Source organism: Pyrus communis, chromosome 7, assembly GCF_041283825.1.
Source record: "Pyrus communis isolate YQ-2024b chromosome 7, ASM4128382v1, whole genome shotgun sequence".
NCBI classification, from domain to species: Eukaryota; Viridiplantae; Streptophyta; class Magnoliopsida; order Rosales; family Rosaceae; genus Pyrus; species Pyrus communis.
In genome coordinates this window covers 21,462,353-21,481,297 of record NC_142571.1, presented here as the reverse complement: position 1 = coordinate 21,481,297, position 18,945 = coordinate 21,462,353, and the positions used below count along the sequence as shown (strand labels likewise).

The window sequence follows — 18,945 nt, the reverse complement described above, 5'->3', positions numbered from 1 at the left end:
CAACCCCTCCGGCGCCAAGCCACTTCCACCAAATCTTGTCAATTCAGTTGAGACGATCAAAGAAAGGCTAAAGGTTGCTTTATCTGAAATTTTTCCTCGCACTTCGACCATTAACCTGCTACATCTCAAGCCAGTCTCTAAGGTGTTTAAGGGTTATGAGGCTACTATACATATCATGCCAGTCTCACTCTATCACAATGGGCAACTCATTGGTGATAAGTCTCAAACAAAGGTGTTCTTCGTCGTCAATTCTATAACCGAGTATAATGCTCTACTCAATCGAGATTAGATTCACTAGACTGGTTGTATCCTATCCTCCTTATATCGAGTTTTAATCTTATGGGATGGAAAGTCGATTGTGGTTTACCAGGCAGACAGTCAGCCAGTCGAGACCAATATGACCCAAGCTCCTTATACGATGATCAAGCCGGCTCCATCACGTTTCAAGGTCTAAATGAAGGTGACCGACCAAATCTTTATTCAGAAAGTCATCAATGTAGGTGTTGAAACCATTCAACAGGATTCAATGCAGCTTGGTCTGGCTGATCTCATTGATTTCTCTAATGAATAGCCACACTGATGACGATGAGTGAAAGATCGCAATTTCATCTATAATGAAACATTTGTTGGCCCGTTGGTACACAATTTCTCAAGACTCTCATTCTGGAATTAACTTGATCGAGTTCCTCACTGAAATAGATAATGGTGTTACTCTTTCTTTCGAAAATTTGAAAGCAGCGTTGGCCGAACTTAAGCTTAATCAGCCTCAAGTCCAAGCCTTATTAGAAGAAATAAATGTAGGCACGGCCGATGATCCATGACCTCTTTTTATTAGCTCTTTATTACCTTAGCCCATAAAAGATGAGCTTTGTATTGAATTCAAAGATTGTTTTGCTTAGAGTTATCACGAGATGTCTATCCTAAATAAGTCGTTGGTTAAACATGTACTTAAAATATAAAAAAAAAAAGATTGTAAGCCGTTACGCCAACCTTCACGCTGATTCTTGACCGAAGTACAACTTGACATCAAAGATGAGATTGTTCGTTTACTGAATGCTGACTTTAGTAAAAGAAGAATAAAACAAAACATACCTATCTCCCAAAATTTCAAGCTTTTCCAACACTCGTATAAACAACTAGCTAACCAAGCACACACTGATGCAATGAGTCTCGGCAAAAGAGTTTCTCAAACAAAATTACTTTGGATAGAAAAAAAAACGTCATATATGTTACAAACTCTAAGTGAGAAATCAAATGCACCTTAATACTCTCCATGTTATCAACAACATCGAAAAGCTTGAATCATCCAAACATATATAAAAAATGCTTCGTATGAGAATTACAAAGACACAAAAGAACTTTGAAGAGGCAAAAATGCATCTACTCTTTCAGCGTTCAACAAAAACAGCCACTCGTTCCCTCGCCCTCCTGCCAAAAACCCCACCGTCCTCCTCTTCCTCCTACTCCCACTCCACCAAACCCATTCATGATGTCGGCTCTCATTCCAGAGTCCAAAAGCTCATCGCCTCTCAATCCGACCCTCCCTTCGCCAAAGAGATCTTCGACTACACCGCCTACCACCCCAATTTTCGCCACTCCTATGCCTTTTACTTCACTCTCATCCTCAAGCTCGGCTGGTCTAAGTACTTCTCCCTCGTTGACGACCTCCTCCTCCGAATCCGCCTCGAATTCCAAAACTACATTGTCTCCCTAGCCCTATCTTCCCACCTGATCAAAATCTACGACGAAGCCAATCAATCCCAAAAAGCCCTCTGAGTGTTCAATACTATGGTGGAATTCGATTGTAAGCCTTCCATCAAACACCTGAACCGCATTATTCAGATTCTCGTTTCCCACCAGAACTTTCTCCCGCAGGTATTCAACGTTCGACGTCTTCAATGACGTTCATCGTCATGGGCTAACGACCAATACAAAATCATACAATATATTGATGTGTGCATTTTGTTTGAACGGGGATCTCAGCATTGCCTACCAACTGTTCAACAAAATGTTTGAGAGAGACCTTGTGCCGGATGTGCAGTCATATCGGATTTTGATGCAGGGTTTATGTAGGAAGGGGCAGGTGAATATCGCGGTCGATTTCTTCGAGGACATGTTGAACAAAGGGTTCGTATCGGATACGCTGAGTTACATGACATTGTTGAATAGTTTGTGTAGGAATAAGAAACTTCGTGAGGAGTATAAGCTGCCTTGTAGGATGAAGGTTAAGGGTTGCAATCCTAATATTGTGCACTATAACACTGTTATATTGGGGGTTATGTAGAGAGGGGCGCTCGAGGGATGCTTGTAAGGTTCTCGAGGACATGGCGTCGAATAGGTGCTTACCAAATTTGGTTTCTTATCGAACCTTGGTTAGCTGGTTATGAAATCATGGGATGCTTGATGAGGCTAACAGTTACATGGAGACAATGGTATCAAAGGGGTTTTCTCCGCATTTCTCAGTTATTCATGCTTTGGTTAAAGGGTTCTTAATGTGGGTAGGTTTGAGGAAGCTTGTGGAGTTTTGGAGGAGGTGCTAAACCACAGGGAAGTTCCTCGTACAAATACTTGGATTACGGTAGTTCCTAGGATATGCGAAGAGATTGAGTTGGTGAGAATGGAGGAAATTCTGAGAGAGGTAATGAAGGTGGAACTTAGGCCAAACACTAGAATTATGGAGGCAGCGTTTGGTTTAGAGGATTACTTGATCAAAAAGATATAAGCGAACCCTAAGAGAGGTGAAAGTTCTAGGATGGTACTAGTTTAACCTAGAGGGGGTGAATAGGTTCCAATTTAAAAACCAATTCAATTTTCAATTCTCAAATTAAATCCACATTCACATGACAAATCAAACTATCATACTCATATGCAATTAAAAAGTTAAATAAAAAGTAAACAAGGATGTAGGATTTAACAAGGCTAAATGCACCACTGGGAAAATCCTCGGGCTCCTAAGCCAGGACAAACACTAAGAGAAATGAGTACAGAAGGACTTACAAAACTCACCAACTAGACACGTATACTAGTAGGCACTTTTGTCTCCGTGCTTTGCTACTCGATTTGTCACATCCCGACCCGAGCCCCTGCCACATCCCGGGCTCGACTCCGCCATAGCATGATATTGTCCACTTTGGGCCCCAACCACGCACTCACGATTTTTTTTTTTTGGGAACTCACGAGGAACTTCCTAGGAGGTCACCCATCCTAGGATTGCTCTTGCACGAACTCACTTAACTTCAGAGTTCCGATGGAACCCAAAGCCAGTGAGCACCCAAAAGGCTTCATGCTAGGTAGAGATAGGAATATATATATATATATATATATATATATAAGGCTTACAGGATCCACTCTTCTGGGCGATGTGGGATGTTACAATCCACCCCCCTTAGGAGCCCGACGTCCTCGTCGGCACACTTCTGACCAGGGATTGGCTCTTATACCAAATTGTCACATCCCGACCCGGGCCCCCACCACATCCTGAACTCGGCTCCGCCATAGCACAATATTGTCCTCTTTGGGCCCCAACCACGCCCTCACGGTTTTGTTTCTGGGAACTCACGAGCAACTTCCCAGGGGGTTACCCATCTTGGGATTGCTCTCGTCCAAACTCGCTTAACTTTGAAGTTCCGATAGAACCCAAAGCTAGTGAACTCCCAAAATGCCTCGTGCTAGGTAGAGATGAGAATATACATATAAGGCTTACATGATCCACTCCCTTGGATGATGTGGGATGTTACACGATCTCTCATCAGCCTTTGAGTGAAAGTGGTATGACACTAACGCGATCATGCAAGAGACTAACTCAATCTCTCCTCAACCTTCAATGAATGTCTCCTTGAACTTTGCAAGATACTAATGCGATCATGCAGAATATATGAAATGAAATAATTTTTGGAAATCAACCAATGAAAAGGGCTTGAAAACTTTGAGTTTTAACGATAAGGACAAAATAAAGGGTAAAATGAATAGTACCATGATTGACTTTTTAGTGTAAAAATGTGATTTTTCGTTAAAGTGAACAGTACCGGGAGCTTTTTGTTAAAGTTCCCTTATGAAAATCACAAGGCACATTTTCATAATTGATTTCGATTAAAGCACAATGAAAAATTAGTGAACAAAACTAAATTTTTCTTCAAAAGAAAAAATACGTGAATACAAACTGATTTTTCTACCATAAACCTAGGCTGCTGACCGACATGGAAAACAAACTTTCTGCTGTTATATGAATGACGATGCTTTCAGTGCATGGTGCTGCATCAAATGCAAACTACAATACATACCTTCAGGGCATGCAGCAATATATAAGAATATATATGTATTCTAAAACATGCAGCAAGTAATGGATCTATATAATGCATGTAGTTGTTGTACACTATCATATATATATATATATATATATATGACTTAAACAATGAAAGTGCAGCAGCAATCCAAGACTAAAAAAGCTTATTCTCATATAGCAGCAGTATCCTTTTCACTTTCACGAAAACCCAATGGCAGCATCCACAACTCCTTATTAAACTAGACCCGTATATCAATAACATGCGGCAACAGCAAAAACGAAACCCTAATGTAATCCCATCCGTATATAAGCGGCAGTAGGAGACTTCAAAATGACTTAAAACTCTAAATAGATGAGATAAAAATAAAAACAAAAACATTTGAAGGTGTTGAGATAATAACGCATAAAACTAAATTATCAAGTGACTCATCCGGATGTATATGCTAAGGTTTTGTTCACACTTAAAAAGTCATGGGCTTTGAGTAAATCCTACCTATCATGTAAATCAACCCAAGTATACTCTTTTCTCTGTAGACATATCGCCGTAACAATAATCATGCCAAATTGATTGATCTAATATATTGTAGTTAATCCTAACTACATGGATGCATATGCATGACAAACTTACCTGAATGGATGTCTCTGAAACGCTTGCTATTTTAGTGATCGAGAGCACAAGAGACAAACTTAGACTAAAATAATTACAACGGAAAACACGTACTAGTCTAAAACATTACAGTGATTTTCATGTACTAGGCTGCTTTTTGGTACTTGGCTCCCTGGTTTTTATTACTTCCTGGGATCTGTTAGATTTTGGTCGAGTTGCTTGCTCCAGTTTTTTCTGTGTTTCACGAAATCCAGTCACAAATGTGACAAGTGCTCTTCCAAAGGATGCATCTTGCTCCAAGCAACTGAAGTTAGTTGCTACAGGTTTAATTTTGTTTCAATTGGGAAGTTGCCAGGATCATGGAGAACCGGATTGTGCTTATGGTTCACAGCTAGTGTGATCGTAGGCAAAGATCAGCCTACTCGCATAGTTTGGGCATTGCCGTTGTTGTCTGAGTTTGTCTGAATTTTAGACATCCTACCTTGAAGTCGCCTACGTTTTACAAGAAGCTTTCTTAATTCTGATTCTAAGAACAAACATTCAAGAAATTCTGGAGGTCAGCTTGTTGTGTACAGCATTGTTTTCTACTCATTTTCGTGATATTTACTCGTTAATTGCGGTCCCAGTGTCTAGTGCAGCAAAGAAATTGATTTTCTGGTAGAAATAACATAATTTCTCTGCATGTATATGCAAAAGTTAACAAGTATTCTTACTGTATCATCAACTAGTCTCTTCACTTTCTCTTGCTTTCTAAATACACGATACACAAATCTATGAAACAACTCACCGCTGTCCGCCAATGTTTGTATTGCACAAAACTACGAAGACTAGGCACATTGTTGCGATGCAAATGTAAAAGTTTTATAATCCGGCAGGCATTCGGATGGATGACCGCTTGCGCTGCGTATCAGATTTGCCAAGAATGATGCTTAGCAGCCATTACCAAAGCATATATGTGAGTGACTGATCAAGTCTTCGCTGCAGTGTAAGTCGTTTCTGGAAGTCCTCTAACCACTATTCTCCGACCGCAGAACTCCTGCCAGTGCAATTGATTAAGTCACAAGGAGAACAAATATGCAACAGGAAATCGAAGGACCAAATCTCACGTGGGAGTTCAAGTATTTACCGTTCCATTTAACGACATTGCTGCATCGCGTTCTGCAGCCGAAGAGAAAGAGAGGAACCCATAAGCGCGATTCTTCCCTGCCTTGCGGTCGTGCAACACTTTTGCGCTAGCTACGGTCCCAAACTGGCTAAAATGGCTTCTCAAAACATGAGGCTGGACAGCCCGCGCAAGGTTGCCGACGTAGAGTTTGTGAGGGCTCTCATACACCATGTTTTTCACCGGTGATGAATTCAATGCCTCGGTGTTCTTCCTCTTCGGATTCATATGAACCGAAAATCTCACCCGCATTTCCCTCCCTCCAACATCCTTCAAAAACAAATTTAACATTCAGTTATATTATGAGCGATATTCTACTTTAAACTAATCCAAACTACGGATAGGGGGATTTGAACTCGGACTCACGGGGGAGCTCAGCCGATTTGGTACTAACATTCAGTTAAACTAAGAATATAGTGACGCACTAAAAGGGTGGATAAGTTTTGTACTAACAGATCGATCCAATGCAGTAATGGCGGTTTTCGCAGCGTCCATGGATCCCATGGTGACGTAGCCGCATCCGCGGCTGAGCCCAGTATCCGGGCTCCGGCAAATCTCGGCGGAGAAAACAGTTCCGTGAGGGTTGAACATTTCCATCAGGTCCGGAACATCAATGCTTCTCGGAATATTGCACACATACAGCTCACAGGGTCTTGACTGCTCTTGCTTGTCGTCCAATCCCCCATCCGAATGGTCGTCGTTTCGACTGTCGTACTCGTACTCCGTCACTCCTCCGTCATCAGTGACTAGGCCTCCCTCCCGCTCTTCCACCACAGCCAACGCCGTGAAAACCCCAGCCTTCAAATTGGGGTACTTAATCTTCTGCTGCAATAAAGGCGACGAGACCCAATTTGAAACGGTGCGTTTTGGTGTAATCGAAGAGGAAGATAGAGTAGGTGTTAGGTTTAAGCAAGTGGCCGCCATAGCCAAGCTGATCAGTAGCTCCACAACTTGGAATTTTTTTTTTTTTTTTTTTTTTTTTTTTCCGGCTCCATATTTGTGTCATTGGTGCTGTGGATAAGATAATGAGATCACGGCTCTCCGAGTCCGGGCATCCAAAAGTTGCACAATCTGTTAGATTACCCGGCCCAGATTTATTTAAAGCCCAAACTACGTTTCGGAGAAGCAGGACATTGTCGCTTTGTGCATGTTAGACCATCTTCAAAGGAGATGTCAAATCCTAAGTAAAATATTATGTAATCAAATTTAAAGGTACGAGTAAGCTCCAAACAATATATCAATCATATATGGATTGACATAATATGAGTTGTCATATTTCAAATTTGATATATGAGAAAAAGTGATGTCAAATAATTTTTAATTATTTTATTGTGTAGATCCCACTAATGCAGCAATTATAAATCTTGAAAATTTATTTCCATTGATTTCTTTTTAACATGGGTTATACAAATATTATTTATAACAAAAAAACATATCGGTTGGAAAAAGATAAAATCTGATATTGCCACATCAGCCATCAAATTAACATTTCACAGTTATCTTTTAACATGCTCTTACATGATGTAGTATTCATAACATTGTTCTAAAAATCTCCGTCTAGCCCCGCCTATGAGCTAAGTGGCTGACTATTGTCCTAATTAATCCTTATACGTTTGAAAATTATGAAATAGCTCGTAGAACACCTAGGGGCCCACCTAGCCCGTCCAAACCCGTATAGATAACGACTCTCACTTAGACAGAAAATATAAAACTTTCGTTTTGCATTTTGTTTTTTTAAATAATTTTAAGAGACCAGTTGAATTTTGAAGAACACAATGATATGTGTGTTCCTCATATTTTCATTATGTTCTAATATTTTATAATCTCTATGTCATTTTATTTTCATGTATTCTTATGAAATCATGTATTTATTAAGTATAATTAGATACTTATTTGTACGATATATAATATATTTACTTAAATCCGTCGAATCCGTCTACCCCCTCTAAGCGCTAGCCTAGGCTCCAACCCATCGCCGACTAGCAGCTAACATCTTTTAAAACCTTAATTCATAGGCATCATGCCAAAATTAAGGATGTTTTTAGAATAAATGTGGTCAACTAAATAAAAAGTTTAAATTTAAATTTTTATGGGGGTGTAAATAGCAATTGTGTAAACTGAGATGCGTTGTTTAAATACAAAAAGTTAATGTTTTTCCTCTCGGCATTTTATTGCTTCCTCTTCCCTTCTTCTCCAACAGTCCAACCGACCCATCTGAGACCCGAGCACGCAGATCACAACCAAAACGTCGTCGCCCAGAGACACCGGATCAAGGAAATGGAGTCGGATCAACCGTCCATAAAGTTCGGGACCCAAGAGGCCCTCTCGCACGTGCGAGCCCTGACGGACGTCGGCGCCATGACGCGCCTCCTCCACGAGTGCATCGCCTACCAGCGATCCCTAGATCTGGACCTCGACAACCTCCTCTCCCAGCGCTCCGACCTCGACAAGCAGCTCCTCGCCCTCCGCAAGTCCTCCCAGGTTCTCGACATCGTAAAGGCCGACTCCGACCACGTCCTCTCTAACGTGACCTCCACCTGCGACCTCGCCGACAACGTCAGTGCCAAGGTCCGCGAGCTCGATCTTGCCCAGTCCCGCGTCAAGTCCACGCTCCTCCGCCTCGACGCCATCGTCGAGCGCGGCAACTGTATCGATGGCGTCAAGCAGGCCCTCGACGCCCAGGACTACGAGGCAGCCGCCAATTACGTCCAGCGCTTCCTCCAGATCGACTCCGAGTACCGGGATTCCGGCGCCGACCAGCGGGAGCAGCTCATGGAGTCGAAGCGGCTGCTCGAATCCCTCGTCAGGAAGAAGCTTTCGGCGGCGGTGGACCAGAGGGAGCATTCCAATGTATTGAGATTCGTCAGGCTCTACACTCCGTTAGGGTTAGAAACGGAGGGTTTGCAGGTTTACGTTGGGTACTTGCGGAAGGTGATTGGGATGCGATCCCGGCTCGAATTCGAGCACTTGGTGGAGCTAATGGAGCAGAACAATCCGACCCAGGCGGTCAATTTTGTTGGGTGTTTGACCAATTTGTTCAAGGACATAGTTTTAGCGGTGGAAGAGAACGATGAAATTCTGAGAGGGCTTTGTGGTGAAGACGGAGTTGTTTACGCCATTTGTGAGCTTCAAGAGGAGTGCGATACCAGGGGTAGTTTGATCTTGAAGAAGTACATGGACTATAGGAAATTGCCTAAGTTGAGCTCCGAGATCAATGCCCAGAACAAGAATTTGCTCAATGTGGGTGGCGTTGGTGTTGGGTCCGAGGGACCCGACCCGAGAGAGGTTGAACTGTTCTTGGAGGAGATATTGTCTTTGATGCAGTTGGGTGAGGATTACACTGAGTTCATGGTGTCTAAGATCAAGGGCTTGACGAATGTTGACCCGGATTTAGGTCCACGAGCCACTAAGGCTTTTAGGAGTGGAAGTTTTAGCAAGGTGGTTCAGGACATTACCGGGTTTTATGTCATATTAGAAGGTTTCTTTATGGTGGAGAATGTGAGGAAGGCTATAAGGATCGATGAGCATGTGCCTGACAGTCTCACGACTTCAATGGTGGACGACGTGTTCTATGTTTTGCAGAGTTGCTTGCGGAGGGCAATATCCACTTTGAATATCAGCTCAGTGATTGCTGTGTTGAGTGGTGCAAGTAGCTTGTTGAGCAATGAGTATCACGAGGCTTTGCAAGAGAGGATGAGAGAGCCAAATCTTGGCGCAAAGCTGTTCGTAGGTGGTGTTGGGGTGCAAAAAACTGGGACGGAGATTGCCACGGTTTTGAATAATATGGATGTCAGTAGCGAGTACGTCCTCAAACTAAAGCACGAGATTGAGGAGCAATGCTTAGAGGTAATTGAAATGATTTGCTTTACTCTGTGCTTTAATTATCAGGATTTGTGACATGAATAATAACTACATTGTTTGGGCAAGTCTTTGGCTTGCATTTCGCTTTGTATTAGGTTAGAAGCCCCAAATCACTATAATTATGCATACTTAGGTTTAGTCAAACCTGCATTTGATGTATCCAATTTCCTGTAGTTGGAGTTTCCAATGGCCTTGATAATGTTTGCGAACATAATAGAATGCTACATACTCGAGCACTTCACAGAATTTCCTGCTAATACAAATGGGAAATGGAGTTTGATGGTACAGTGTTAATTGTGAAAGAGTGATGTGTGGTTGCCCACTGATTCTGCATGATTGATCACTGCTGCTATCGTAGACTTGGTTGCACGGAGTCTTCATTGTTAAGATTTCTTATTTGTTGTCTTGTAAGTCGATAAGGACAGTCAGTCAACAAGGACAAAAGAATACGGGCTTGTGTGCTGTTGTTTTATAAATGGCGTACGGTTTGTTCATGTAGCTGTTGCCTTTACCTCCTTAGGCCTTTGGATGTTTCAGTTTTATGGTTAATTTTTTCCATGTTTTTTACTGAAATTTTGTCCATAGAAATGAAGAGTCAAGAGAGCATTGTAACTCAGTAAGACAATTTGGCCTTTCTGAAATCCTCCATTTGCTAATTGCTTTCGCCCACCTTCTTGCCTGTACTGGAACTCTAAGTATTGAAATGTAGATCGTTTTGATATTTGTCATACACTCACAAAATCGTGCGAGTAGTCTTTTGGCTTCTTTTATATCCTTCTCGCTTGTCTTAAGTTCATGTTTGATGTTATCATCTGATGTGATCATTCGTTTGGTTGGATTTAAATGTTTGCGCTACATATTATTTCCTTCTGTATCAAAGTAATTCCAATATTGTGGATTAAACGGAAAGTATCATGTTTATCAGGTGTTTCCTGCACCAGTTGATAGAGAAAAAGTGAAGTCTTGCCTGTCCGAGCTAGGGGATATGAGCAGCACATTCAAGCAAGCATTGAATGCTGGCTTGGAACAACTTGTGGCTACTGTGACACCCCGTATCCGTCCAGTGCTAGATAATGTGGCAACGATCAGCTATGAGCTATCAGAGGCTGAATACGCAGATAATGAGGTTAACGACCCATGGGTTCAAAGACTTCTTCATGCTGTTGAGACGAATGTAGCATGGCTCCAGCCGCTAATGACTGCCAACAACTACGACTCATTTGTGCATTTTGTCATCGACTTCATTGTGAAGAGGCTTGAAGTGATTATGATGCAGAAGCGATTCAGCCAACTTGGAGGCCTTCAGCTCGACAGAGATGCCAGGGCATTGGTAAGCCACTTCTCTAGTATGACTCAAAGGACCGTCAGAGACAAATTTGCGCGTCTCACACAAATGGCGACAATCCTGAACTTGGAAAAGGTCTCGGAGATTCTTGATTTCTGGGGCGAGAACTCGGGACCTATGACCTGGAGACTGACCCCAGCCGAGGTCAGGCGAGTCCTGGGCCTGAGAGTTGATTTTAAACCAGAAGCAATTTCCGCTCTGAAGTTGTAATCCCCATCCGACTCGACACTTATCCTTCACATTCACATTCTTTTGTTTTCTTCTTCATAAATATTATTCTTCGTTCATATTATTACCAGTTTTTGTACTAATTTACCCTTCAAACTCATACAGTGTAGAAGAATACTTGGATTATGAATTTTTAGATTTTTCCATACTAGAATTGCTATGTATATAAAAATAAAATAAATAATGAGTACGCATCTTCGCTTCTTTGACATCAGTCGGAGTTCCTGATTTTTGCTTCTCTGGCATTTGTCCTAAAAAGAGTTCTTGAATTCAAATCTCAAGAACGATACTTGTTGATTAAGAAAACAACTCCGTTAACTTGGGTATCCCATTTTTGCATTCTGGAGTCAACAAAGAGACGTTTGGCAACATTGTTGAGAAAGTTCAACGTTGGCTTTCTGGTTGGAAGCGCAGTACCCTCTCTCTATGGAGAATTTTTTCATTGTGATCGAAACACAGATGGTACATCACGTGTTTTTATATAAGTGGTGAGACATTTTATTTTTTTAAGTTAATAATTTTTTAACATACATATCACATCATTTGTATAGTGACACGTGATGTACCACTTCATGTTCCTGTCGCACTGAAAAATCTCTCTTCTCTATGGCAGGTAGGCTTGTTTATCTCCATTTAGTCGCCTCAGCCATTTCGATCTACTCAATGCAATCTACTCGCCTCCCAGTTTCTATAGTGATGGAGAGTCGGATCTGGAAGCCATATTAATCTTGGAAAGACAAATGGTTTGAGTGTGGTGTGCTTGAAGAGTTTGCTACCATCCCCTTTTCAGATGACGTGCTTGATTGGACTGTTGAAGACTTCCTTATTGATTCTGGTTGGAATATAGATTTGTTGTACTCTTGCCTTCAAATATTGTGGAACAAATTTTCAGTTTGCATATCTCTCTCTCTCTCTTTGGTGATGATGATATCATTCCCTGGAAATGGAATTTCATTTGGAATCTTAAGCTCCCACCCAAATTGGTGACTTTCCTCTACACTATTGGTCATGGAAAGTCCTCACTAACGTGTAGAGAGCTAGAAGAGGACCCTTGTTGTCCAATCCGCCATAATGTAGGCTGGAAACAATTTGGGCAGAGGAATCATCATGGAAGCTGAGCTTTGGAGTGTTTTCATGGGTCTTTCTATTGCTTGGGATGAGGGTTGTAGGGATATGATTCTTGTACCGTTGTTATTTTGATCCAACAACCTATTTTGGTTTCGCATCCGCTCTACAATCTCATTATTGATTGCAAAGAAGCTATCAAAGGAAATTGGAGATGCAAAATCACTATATCTATAGAGAAAATAATGTCTCAAGTGATCACATGGCTGACTTGGATCATAGGTTATCTCTTGGTCTTCATATTTTTGCTTCTCCTCCTACCACTGTCACGGCCCTTCCTAAGAGAAAATGATCATCGCCAAATCCTTTTCCTAGGGAACCAGGGGATTTCGTAATCGTATTCGTTCATCGTATATCGTACATCGTGCAGTCAGTTTTCATTAGGTATTATTTATATTTAATTTTAAATTTAAAATTTAAAATGATTTCTGACCGCACGATGCACGATGAACGGACACGATTACGGGATCATCCGAATCCCAAGGAAAAAGATCCGGGCCTTCCTAAGGCTGTTGTTGCCTGCCTTTTTTGTTTTGCTTGCTGGGCTTTGTCCTCTTTGTACCAAAAAAATAAGAAAAAAGGAACCGTCGAGTACCATATGTTTCGATTTCTAGTATTCTAGGCTCTGTATTTTGGGAGCGTAAACAATGCATGAGCTCCAGTTAAGTCGCTAAAACGCGGAATGGGTCGAGTTAAGACACGAAACAAGTCGGATCCAACGAATGCAAAATTTTGTAAATGTGTAGATGTAATAAAGTTGGAAACAGCGAACCAACATTACTAGAGGGTTTTGCTTGCTAATCCAAAAACAATGAAATTTTAAAAAAGATAACCAAAATTGAAAAGATTTAGCGGGACATAAAGCTGATACAATCTTCGTAATAGTTGATTGTATAAGTCGATTGCTTGAGGCTCCTACCGGCGGAGATTAGACATGAGCAGTGCCCTGAGTGAATTTAGGATCCTCGCATCTGTAACTGCCATCAGGCCCGATTCCAAAACCCTTGGGATCGGCAAACACATTCTCAAGCAGCTGGCTGCGAGGTGGAAGGGGGCTCTCATCTGCAAACTCAACGGCATCCTCAACCAACTCATCGATCTTCTTATGGATGGCCTTCAAGTCTTGTTCAGTCGCCAAATTGTTCTCAAGTATGTATTTCTTGAGGGCAGTGATGGGGTCTCTGGCAGCGTAGTGTGCCTTCTCAGCTGCCAAATGGAACATAACATAGCGGTTAATACACAGCTATAAACTCCGTCAATAACTAATTTTATAAGCTCGTTAGATATGCTAAGAAATACGAAACTCCATATATGCCTCAACAATGACAGACACAGAACCATCTAGTTCATACTAGTGGTGTAAGTCCATAATCCAACAAGTAAACTATGTCAGGATATTAGATATGAAAGGGCAAAATACTAATCGCAGGAGAAACCATCCACTTCCTAGTGCATATAGCGGTTCAAGTCCATGATCGAACAAAACATATACGAATCAGGATTTTATAATCAAAGTTAAATCCCAATAATATAATGGGAGCAATGGAACCAAAAGGAGTAGGTGAATTAAGCATGGACATATTTTAGCTCCTAAAATGTGTAGACCAAACCAACATGTTGAATACAAGTAGGCATCTAAAAGAGGAAGGACATAATTCAAACACTCACCAGGGTCACGAAGCTCATCGGGATCTGCCAATGAGTGTCCTCTGAACCTGTATGTTTCACATTCAACCAAAGTTGGCCCTTCTCCTCTCCTGGCCCTTCCAATCGCCTCCTTTGCCACCTCCCTCACCTTCAACACATCCATACCATCCACATGAACACCTGGCATACCAAACGCAGGCCCCTTCTTCCAAATTTCGGGATCAGAAGTAGCCCTCAAATGCGACATTCCAATGGCCCACAAATTGTTCTCCACAACGAAAATAATCGGCAATTTCCACAATGCTGCCATGTTCAAACACTCGAAGAACTGGCCGTTATTAGCAGTTCCATCTCCAAAAAATGCCAAAGTCACGTGATCACAGTCTGCCTGTTTCATCACTTCCCTCCTGTACTTAGAAGAGAATGCTGCACCTGTTGCCACTGGTATACCTTCACCAATAAATGCGAACCCACCGAGCACATTGTACTCTTTCGAAAACATGTGCATAGAACCACCTTGGCCTCGGCAACAACCAGTAGCCTTTCCAAAGAGCTCACTCATCACCTCGCGAGCAGGGACACCCTTACTCAACGAGTGCACGTGATCACGGTATGTGCTCACCACAGAATCCTCCTTCTTTGTAAGCTTGATAAACCCAGTTGACACGGCTTCTTGGCCATTGTAAAGGTGAACGAACCCGAACATTTTGCCTCTGTAATACATCTGAGCACACATGTCCTCGAAAGAGCGACCCAATACCATGTCTTCATACAGCTCCAATCCCTCCTCTTTTGTTATTAGCTAAATGCACAAAAATTCAAAAACCATATAGTCTTAGACGGGAATCATCTCGTAAGAAAATGAAAATTTTCGAAAAACAAAGCTCAGATGTGTTCTTCTACATCTCTATAAACTTAATTGCATCGATACGATGAAGTTGCATGAACTTGAAACATACTAGACAAATCAAATTGGATTCAATCCATCCAGAAACAAAACTGAAAGCGATAAGCTTTGGATTGATCTGTTCTGGGTTTTCAATTTTTGGATCAAACAACTTAAATTACGATTGATTTGAGTAAATTTGATCGTAAAGCTCAGCTACCCAGCACTAAAAAATCCAAGATCGATATAATTGAAAATCCAATTCTCTAATCCTTCAATTGGATTACCATGCATGAGAAAAACAAAGCAAACCCAGAAAACCCAATCAAGCAATGAAATCCAGAACAAAAGCATTACCAGATTGGAGGAAGCCTGGACCTTCTTCTTCTTAACAGCTTCGGAGACGGCAACGACGGCGGATCGGCGGTGAGCACTGGAATGAGAGAGGGAAGTGGGTCGGAACTTGCGGGTAGATCCGAGAAAAGAGGATGCCTTGGGGGGGAGCAGGAGGGAGGGCATGTCATTGGATCTGGGAGTGGCGGCGGCATTGTTGAGCTGGAGGGGCTGGGCCAAATTGGTGGCGGAGGAGACGGACATGGCTGCTTCCTGTTTCCACTGCCTCCGTCTGTTCGGCAAGTGAGAAAATTTGAGGTGAGGAGAGAAAGAAAGAGAAAGGAAGGGGGGGAGATGGAATGGGGGATTGAGGGAGAGAAAGTATAAGAGGAGAAGAAGGGGCGGAGGAAACAAAGGGAGGAGGCTTGGAAATAACCGCCGGATATGAAGAAGTCGGGAAGCCAACCAACAACTTAACCAACTATTACTACTTCTAGTCGGTGTTCTTCAATTTACTTGCTTTGGTTTTTGCAGCTTTCATAATTTTTACGTGTTGCCTCGTAATCTCCGATGGGACTTTTTGTCCACCAAGTGTCCGACTGTATTTTCTTGTGACAGTCGGAGTTCTCTCTCGTTAACTACTCTTCGATTTGCTTTAGCGACACTCAATTTTAATATAATGGAAAAATGTTTCATGTTTGTTTATTTATTATCATATAAATAATAGGGGAGGAGAAATCGAATCTACAATTTTTGATACAAAGATAAATGTTCTTAATCAATTAAGATATAAGTTAGAAGGTTTCAAATTCAATTTGTAGGATGTGAATGATATGTATTTGAAGTGATTTCGATACTAGATTGTGCTCTACCGCAACTTGTCATGGGTGTGATGACAACTTATCGAATGTACACAGAGTTTCTTTGTGTATGTTAAAGGGAAGGTTGGAGATTAATCATTTTCTCTATAGAGGCTCCCTCTTGAGCAATGCTATACTATTTTAGATGCCCCTTGAGCAATGCTTGACTCCTCAAGAAGACCCCCAAGCAATGCTTGAGCCTTTTTGAGTTTTGTCAAGCCATGCTCGTAGTATGATTAAAATTATGTAAGACAAAAAGGATAAAATATTTACACGTCTACATTTTCTCAAGTATATGTTTGTACAACATGAAGATCAATGATAATTACTCATCCAAGAAACTTATTCAGTCTAAGGGAGCTCAAAATGAAAAACGTTTCCTTTCTATTTAATTCCTGTGTAATTTTCTCCAAATAAAAAGTCATTCACATTATCTTTAATATATCTTAAATATAATGAACATTTATAAATCAATCTATCCGTGCGTATCAAAAGAGGTCAATGTTTATTATTCCAAGAACTTTAGGTATCGTTTGGTATGCAGACGGGACGGAACGGGACGGAACGGGACGGGACGGGACAGGACGGAACGAAACGAAGCGGGAGCAAAGATGCCTTCGGATGGAAACAAGGAGGAAGAAGAAGGAGACGGAGAGGTTATAATTTTGTGTTCCACGGATGTGGAACGAGTCGTTCCAGGGGGTGAGGTGGAACGAGTCGTTCCAGGGGGTGAGGTGGAACGAAAATTCACCCAAAACTCATCCCGTGGAACAGCTCGTTCCACCCGTTTTAGGCACACCAAACGTGGGACGGAACGCCTTGTCCCACTCTGTTCCGTCCCGTTCCACGTATCAAACGGTACCTAAAAGACCAACTATTATGCATGCATTACATGCTAGGTGGAATGCCAATTTGTGTGATATATTATTAAAAATAGAATAGAATTTTCTTTTGACTACTTTTTTATGTGACTAAATTTTAATATTTAATATTTATTACTTTGCATATTTTTTTTTATAAATAAAATAGTATCAATCTGCTTATATTCAAATTACATATTAAAAGAATTCTTTCTTGTCAACTAAAAGAGAGTAAAATGACAATCTAATTTTCTATTACGGAATAAAATTATGGACAGTAAAATAAATTTACATAAACTAAATTTTATGGTTTTTTTTTAAGTCTCACCCAAAGGTATCCTAGCATCCTTTAATCTAAAACATAAAAAATAAAAAGGAAAACTTCTGTCACATCCCGACCCCGGCCCCACCACATCCCAGGCTTGACTCCTCCGTAGCACGATATTGTTCGCTTTGGGCCCCGACCACACCTTCACGGTTTTGTTTCTGGGAACTCACACAAGAACTTCTCAATGGATCACCCATCATGGGATTGCTCTCGCACGAACTTGCTTAACTTCGAAGTTTCGATGGAACCTAAAGCCAATGAGCTCCCAAAAGGCCTCGTGCTAGGTAGAGATGAGAATATACATATAAGGCTTACAGGATCCACTCCCCTGGGTGATGTGGGATGTTACAACTTCTCTCTCCAATTTGATGTTTTTTTTTTCTCCCTTTCTCCTTCCCATTTTAAAACAAAAATAAAAATAAAAATATTTCCACAATCAAAGTGTGTAACATATGCTAGTATATTTTTCACAAAACAATTAGTAGTTAGGGAGAAGAGAAGCGACGAAAATCAAGGGTGCACCAAGGCAGATAAGCACAATCGCTTTCAATCACTGCTGTAATATGTCATATGAGTTAAACTCATTGTATAAGTGAATAAGAATACCACTATACAAGCAATTATTTAATTATTTTCTTTAATAAGACTACATTTTTTTTGTGTTGTCAAATTGTTTCCGAGTTTATTAGTTGCGTTGAAACCAAAACAATTAAAAAAGAATAAAGTATGTCGTCATCCAAATATTATGACCATGTGGTGAAGGATGACTTCCAACGTGTCTTTGGATAGAGCTACAAAAGCAAAATCCATTTTCTAATTTCAAATATTCACATTTTATAGTTATATTAAAACTGTGAGCAAACAAACAACAATGGGTCCATAGCTCAGTGGTAGAGCATTTGACTGCAGATCAAGAGGTCACCGGTTCGAACCCGGTTGGGCCCTTTTCCCTCTTTTTTCACGTCAATATAAAGCTGGGCCCTTAAAATCCCGATCGTGTCATACCCGATATTTTAACAGGTCGTGTCGTGTAATATCCGTTAAAATAAACAGGTAAAATCACCCAACCCAAAATCGAGCTAATAATATTAACATGTAATATGACCTGACCCGTTACCCGTTAAGGAAAATGAACGGTTTAGATGCATGATCTTATCAAAATTTAACCGTTGATTGTGTTGTTTACATTTATGCTTCATTGTTCTCATCAAATTTTGTTTTTTCAAATTTTTTTTTTTTGAAAGCATGATCTATTAGAGGATGCAGGAAGATGAACGGTTTGAATCGTTGATATTATATTCAAAGTTTTACGGTTAGTGAAAATATTGCTTGATGTTTATAAAGTTTCTACAAACTATATGACATCGACTCATATTTCAGTTAACCATAAATATCAAAACGTGATATCAAAAATCTGAACC

General features: G+C 41.0%; 4 protein-coding genes and 1 non-coding gene across 5 annotated transcripts; 3 read left to right on the top strand and 2 right to left on the bottom strand.

Annotated features, from left to right (window-relative positions):
* The first annotated feature begins 1,374 nt into the window (after window positions 1-1,374).
* LOC137734371 (uncharacterized) lies at window positions 1,375-2,767 on the top strand. The gene is given in 4 exon segments (XM_068473647.2): window positions 1,375-1,875; window positions 1,877-2,272; window positions 2,274-2,487; window positions 2,490-2,767. Coding segments are annotated over 4 exon segments (1,389 nt in total).
* A 2,772-nt stretch (window positions 2,768-5,539) lies between these two features.
* LOC137733849 (RNA-binding (RRM/RBD/RNP motifs) family protein) lies at window positions 5,540-6,975 on the bottom strand. The gene is made up of 3 exons (XM_068473042.2): window positions 6,505-6,975; window positions 6,016-6,321; window positions 5,540-5,925 (listed from the first exon to the last, which is right to left on the bottom strand). The coding sequence occupies exons 1-3, from the start codon at window positions 6,973-6,975 to the stop codon at window positions 5,857-5,859; spliced, it is 846 nt and encodes a 281-aa protein (XP_068329143.2). The 3' UTR covers window positions 5,540-5,856.
* Window positions 6,976-8,199: 1,224 nt separating this feature from the next.
* Window positions 8,200-11,633, top strand: LOC137733848 (conserved oligomeric Golgi complex subunit 4). The gene is made up of 2 exons (XM_068473041.2): window positions 8,200-9,897; window positions 10,838-11,633. The coding sequence occupies exons 1-2, from the start codon at window positions 8,200-8,202 to the stop codon at window positions 11,465-11,467; spliced, it is 2,328 nt and encodes a 775-aa protein (XP_068329142.2). The 3' UTR covers window positions 11,468-11,633.
* A 1,707-nt stretch (window positions 11,634-13,340) lies between these two features.
* On the bottom strand, window positions 13,341-16,157 carry LOC137734813 (pyruvate dehydrogenase E1 component subunit alpha-3, chloroplastic). The gene is made up of 3 exons (XM_068474096.2): window positions 15,501-16,157; window positions 14,279-15,059; window positions 13,341-13,816 (listed from the first exon to the last, which is right to left on the bottom strand). Exons 1-3 carry the CDS (start codon window positions 15,738-15,740, stop codon window positions 13,539-13,541), a joined length of 1,299 nt encoding a protein of 432 aa, XP_068330197.2. The 5' UTR covers window positions 15,741-16,157; the 3' UTR covers window positions 13,341-13,538.
* A 2,240-nt stretch (window positions 16,158-18,397) lies between these two features.
* TRNAC-GCA (transfer RNA cysteine (anticodon GCA)) lies at window positions 18,398-18,469 on the top strand. The gene has a single exon. It is a non-coding gene; the product is annotated as a tRNA-Cys (tRNA).
* Window positions 18,470-18,945: the final 476 nt, after the last annotated feature.

Excerpts from the sequence above, each read along its gene's own strand:
- LOC137733849 (XM_068473042.2), bottom strand. The coding sequence starts at position 6,975 with ATGGCGGCCACTTGCTTAAACCTAACACCTACTCTATCTTCCTCTTCG. Across the intron at positions 6,322-6,504 it reads TTACTGCATTGGATCGATCT|GATGTTGGAGGGAGGGAAAT; the intron begins GTTAGTACAAAA and ends TTGTTTTTGAAG. Across the intron at positions 5,926-6,015 it reads CAATGTCGTTAAATGGAACG|GAGTTCTGCGGTCGGAGAAT; the intron begins GTAAATACTTGA and ends TTGCACTGGCAG.
- LOC137733848 (XM_068473041.2), top strand. The coding sequence starts at position 8,200 with ATGTTTTTCCTCTCGGCATTTTATTGCTTCCTCTTCCCTTCTTCTCCA. Across the intron at positions 9,898-10,837 it reads TTGAGGAGCAATGCTTAGAG|GTGTTTCCTGCACCAGTTGA; the intron begins GTAATTGAAATG and ends CATGTTTATCAG.
- LOC137734813 (XM_068474096.2), bottom strand. The coding sequence starts at position 15,740 with ATGTCCGTCTCCTCCGCCACCAATTTGGCCCAGCCCCTCCAGCTCAAC. Across the intron at positions 15,060-15,500 it reads TCCAGGCTTCCTCCAATCTG|CTAATAACAAAAGAGGAGGG; the intron begins GTAATGCTTTTG and ends TTGTGCATTTAG. Across the intron at positions 13,817-14,278 it reads CGATGAGCTTCGTGACCCTG|CTGAGAAGGCACACTACGCT; the intron begins GTGAGTGTTTGA and ends TCCATTTGGCAG.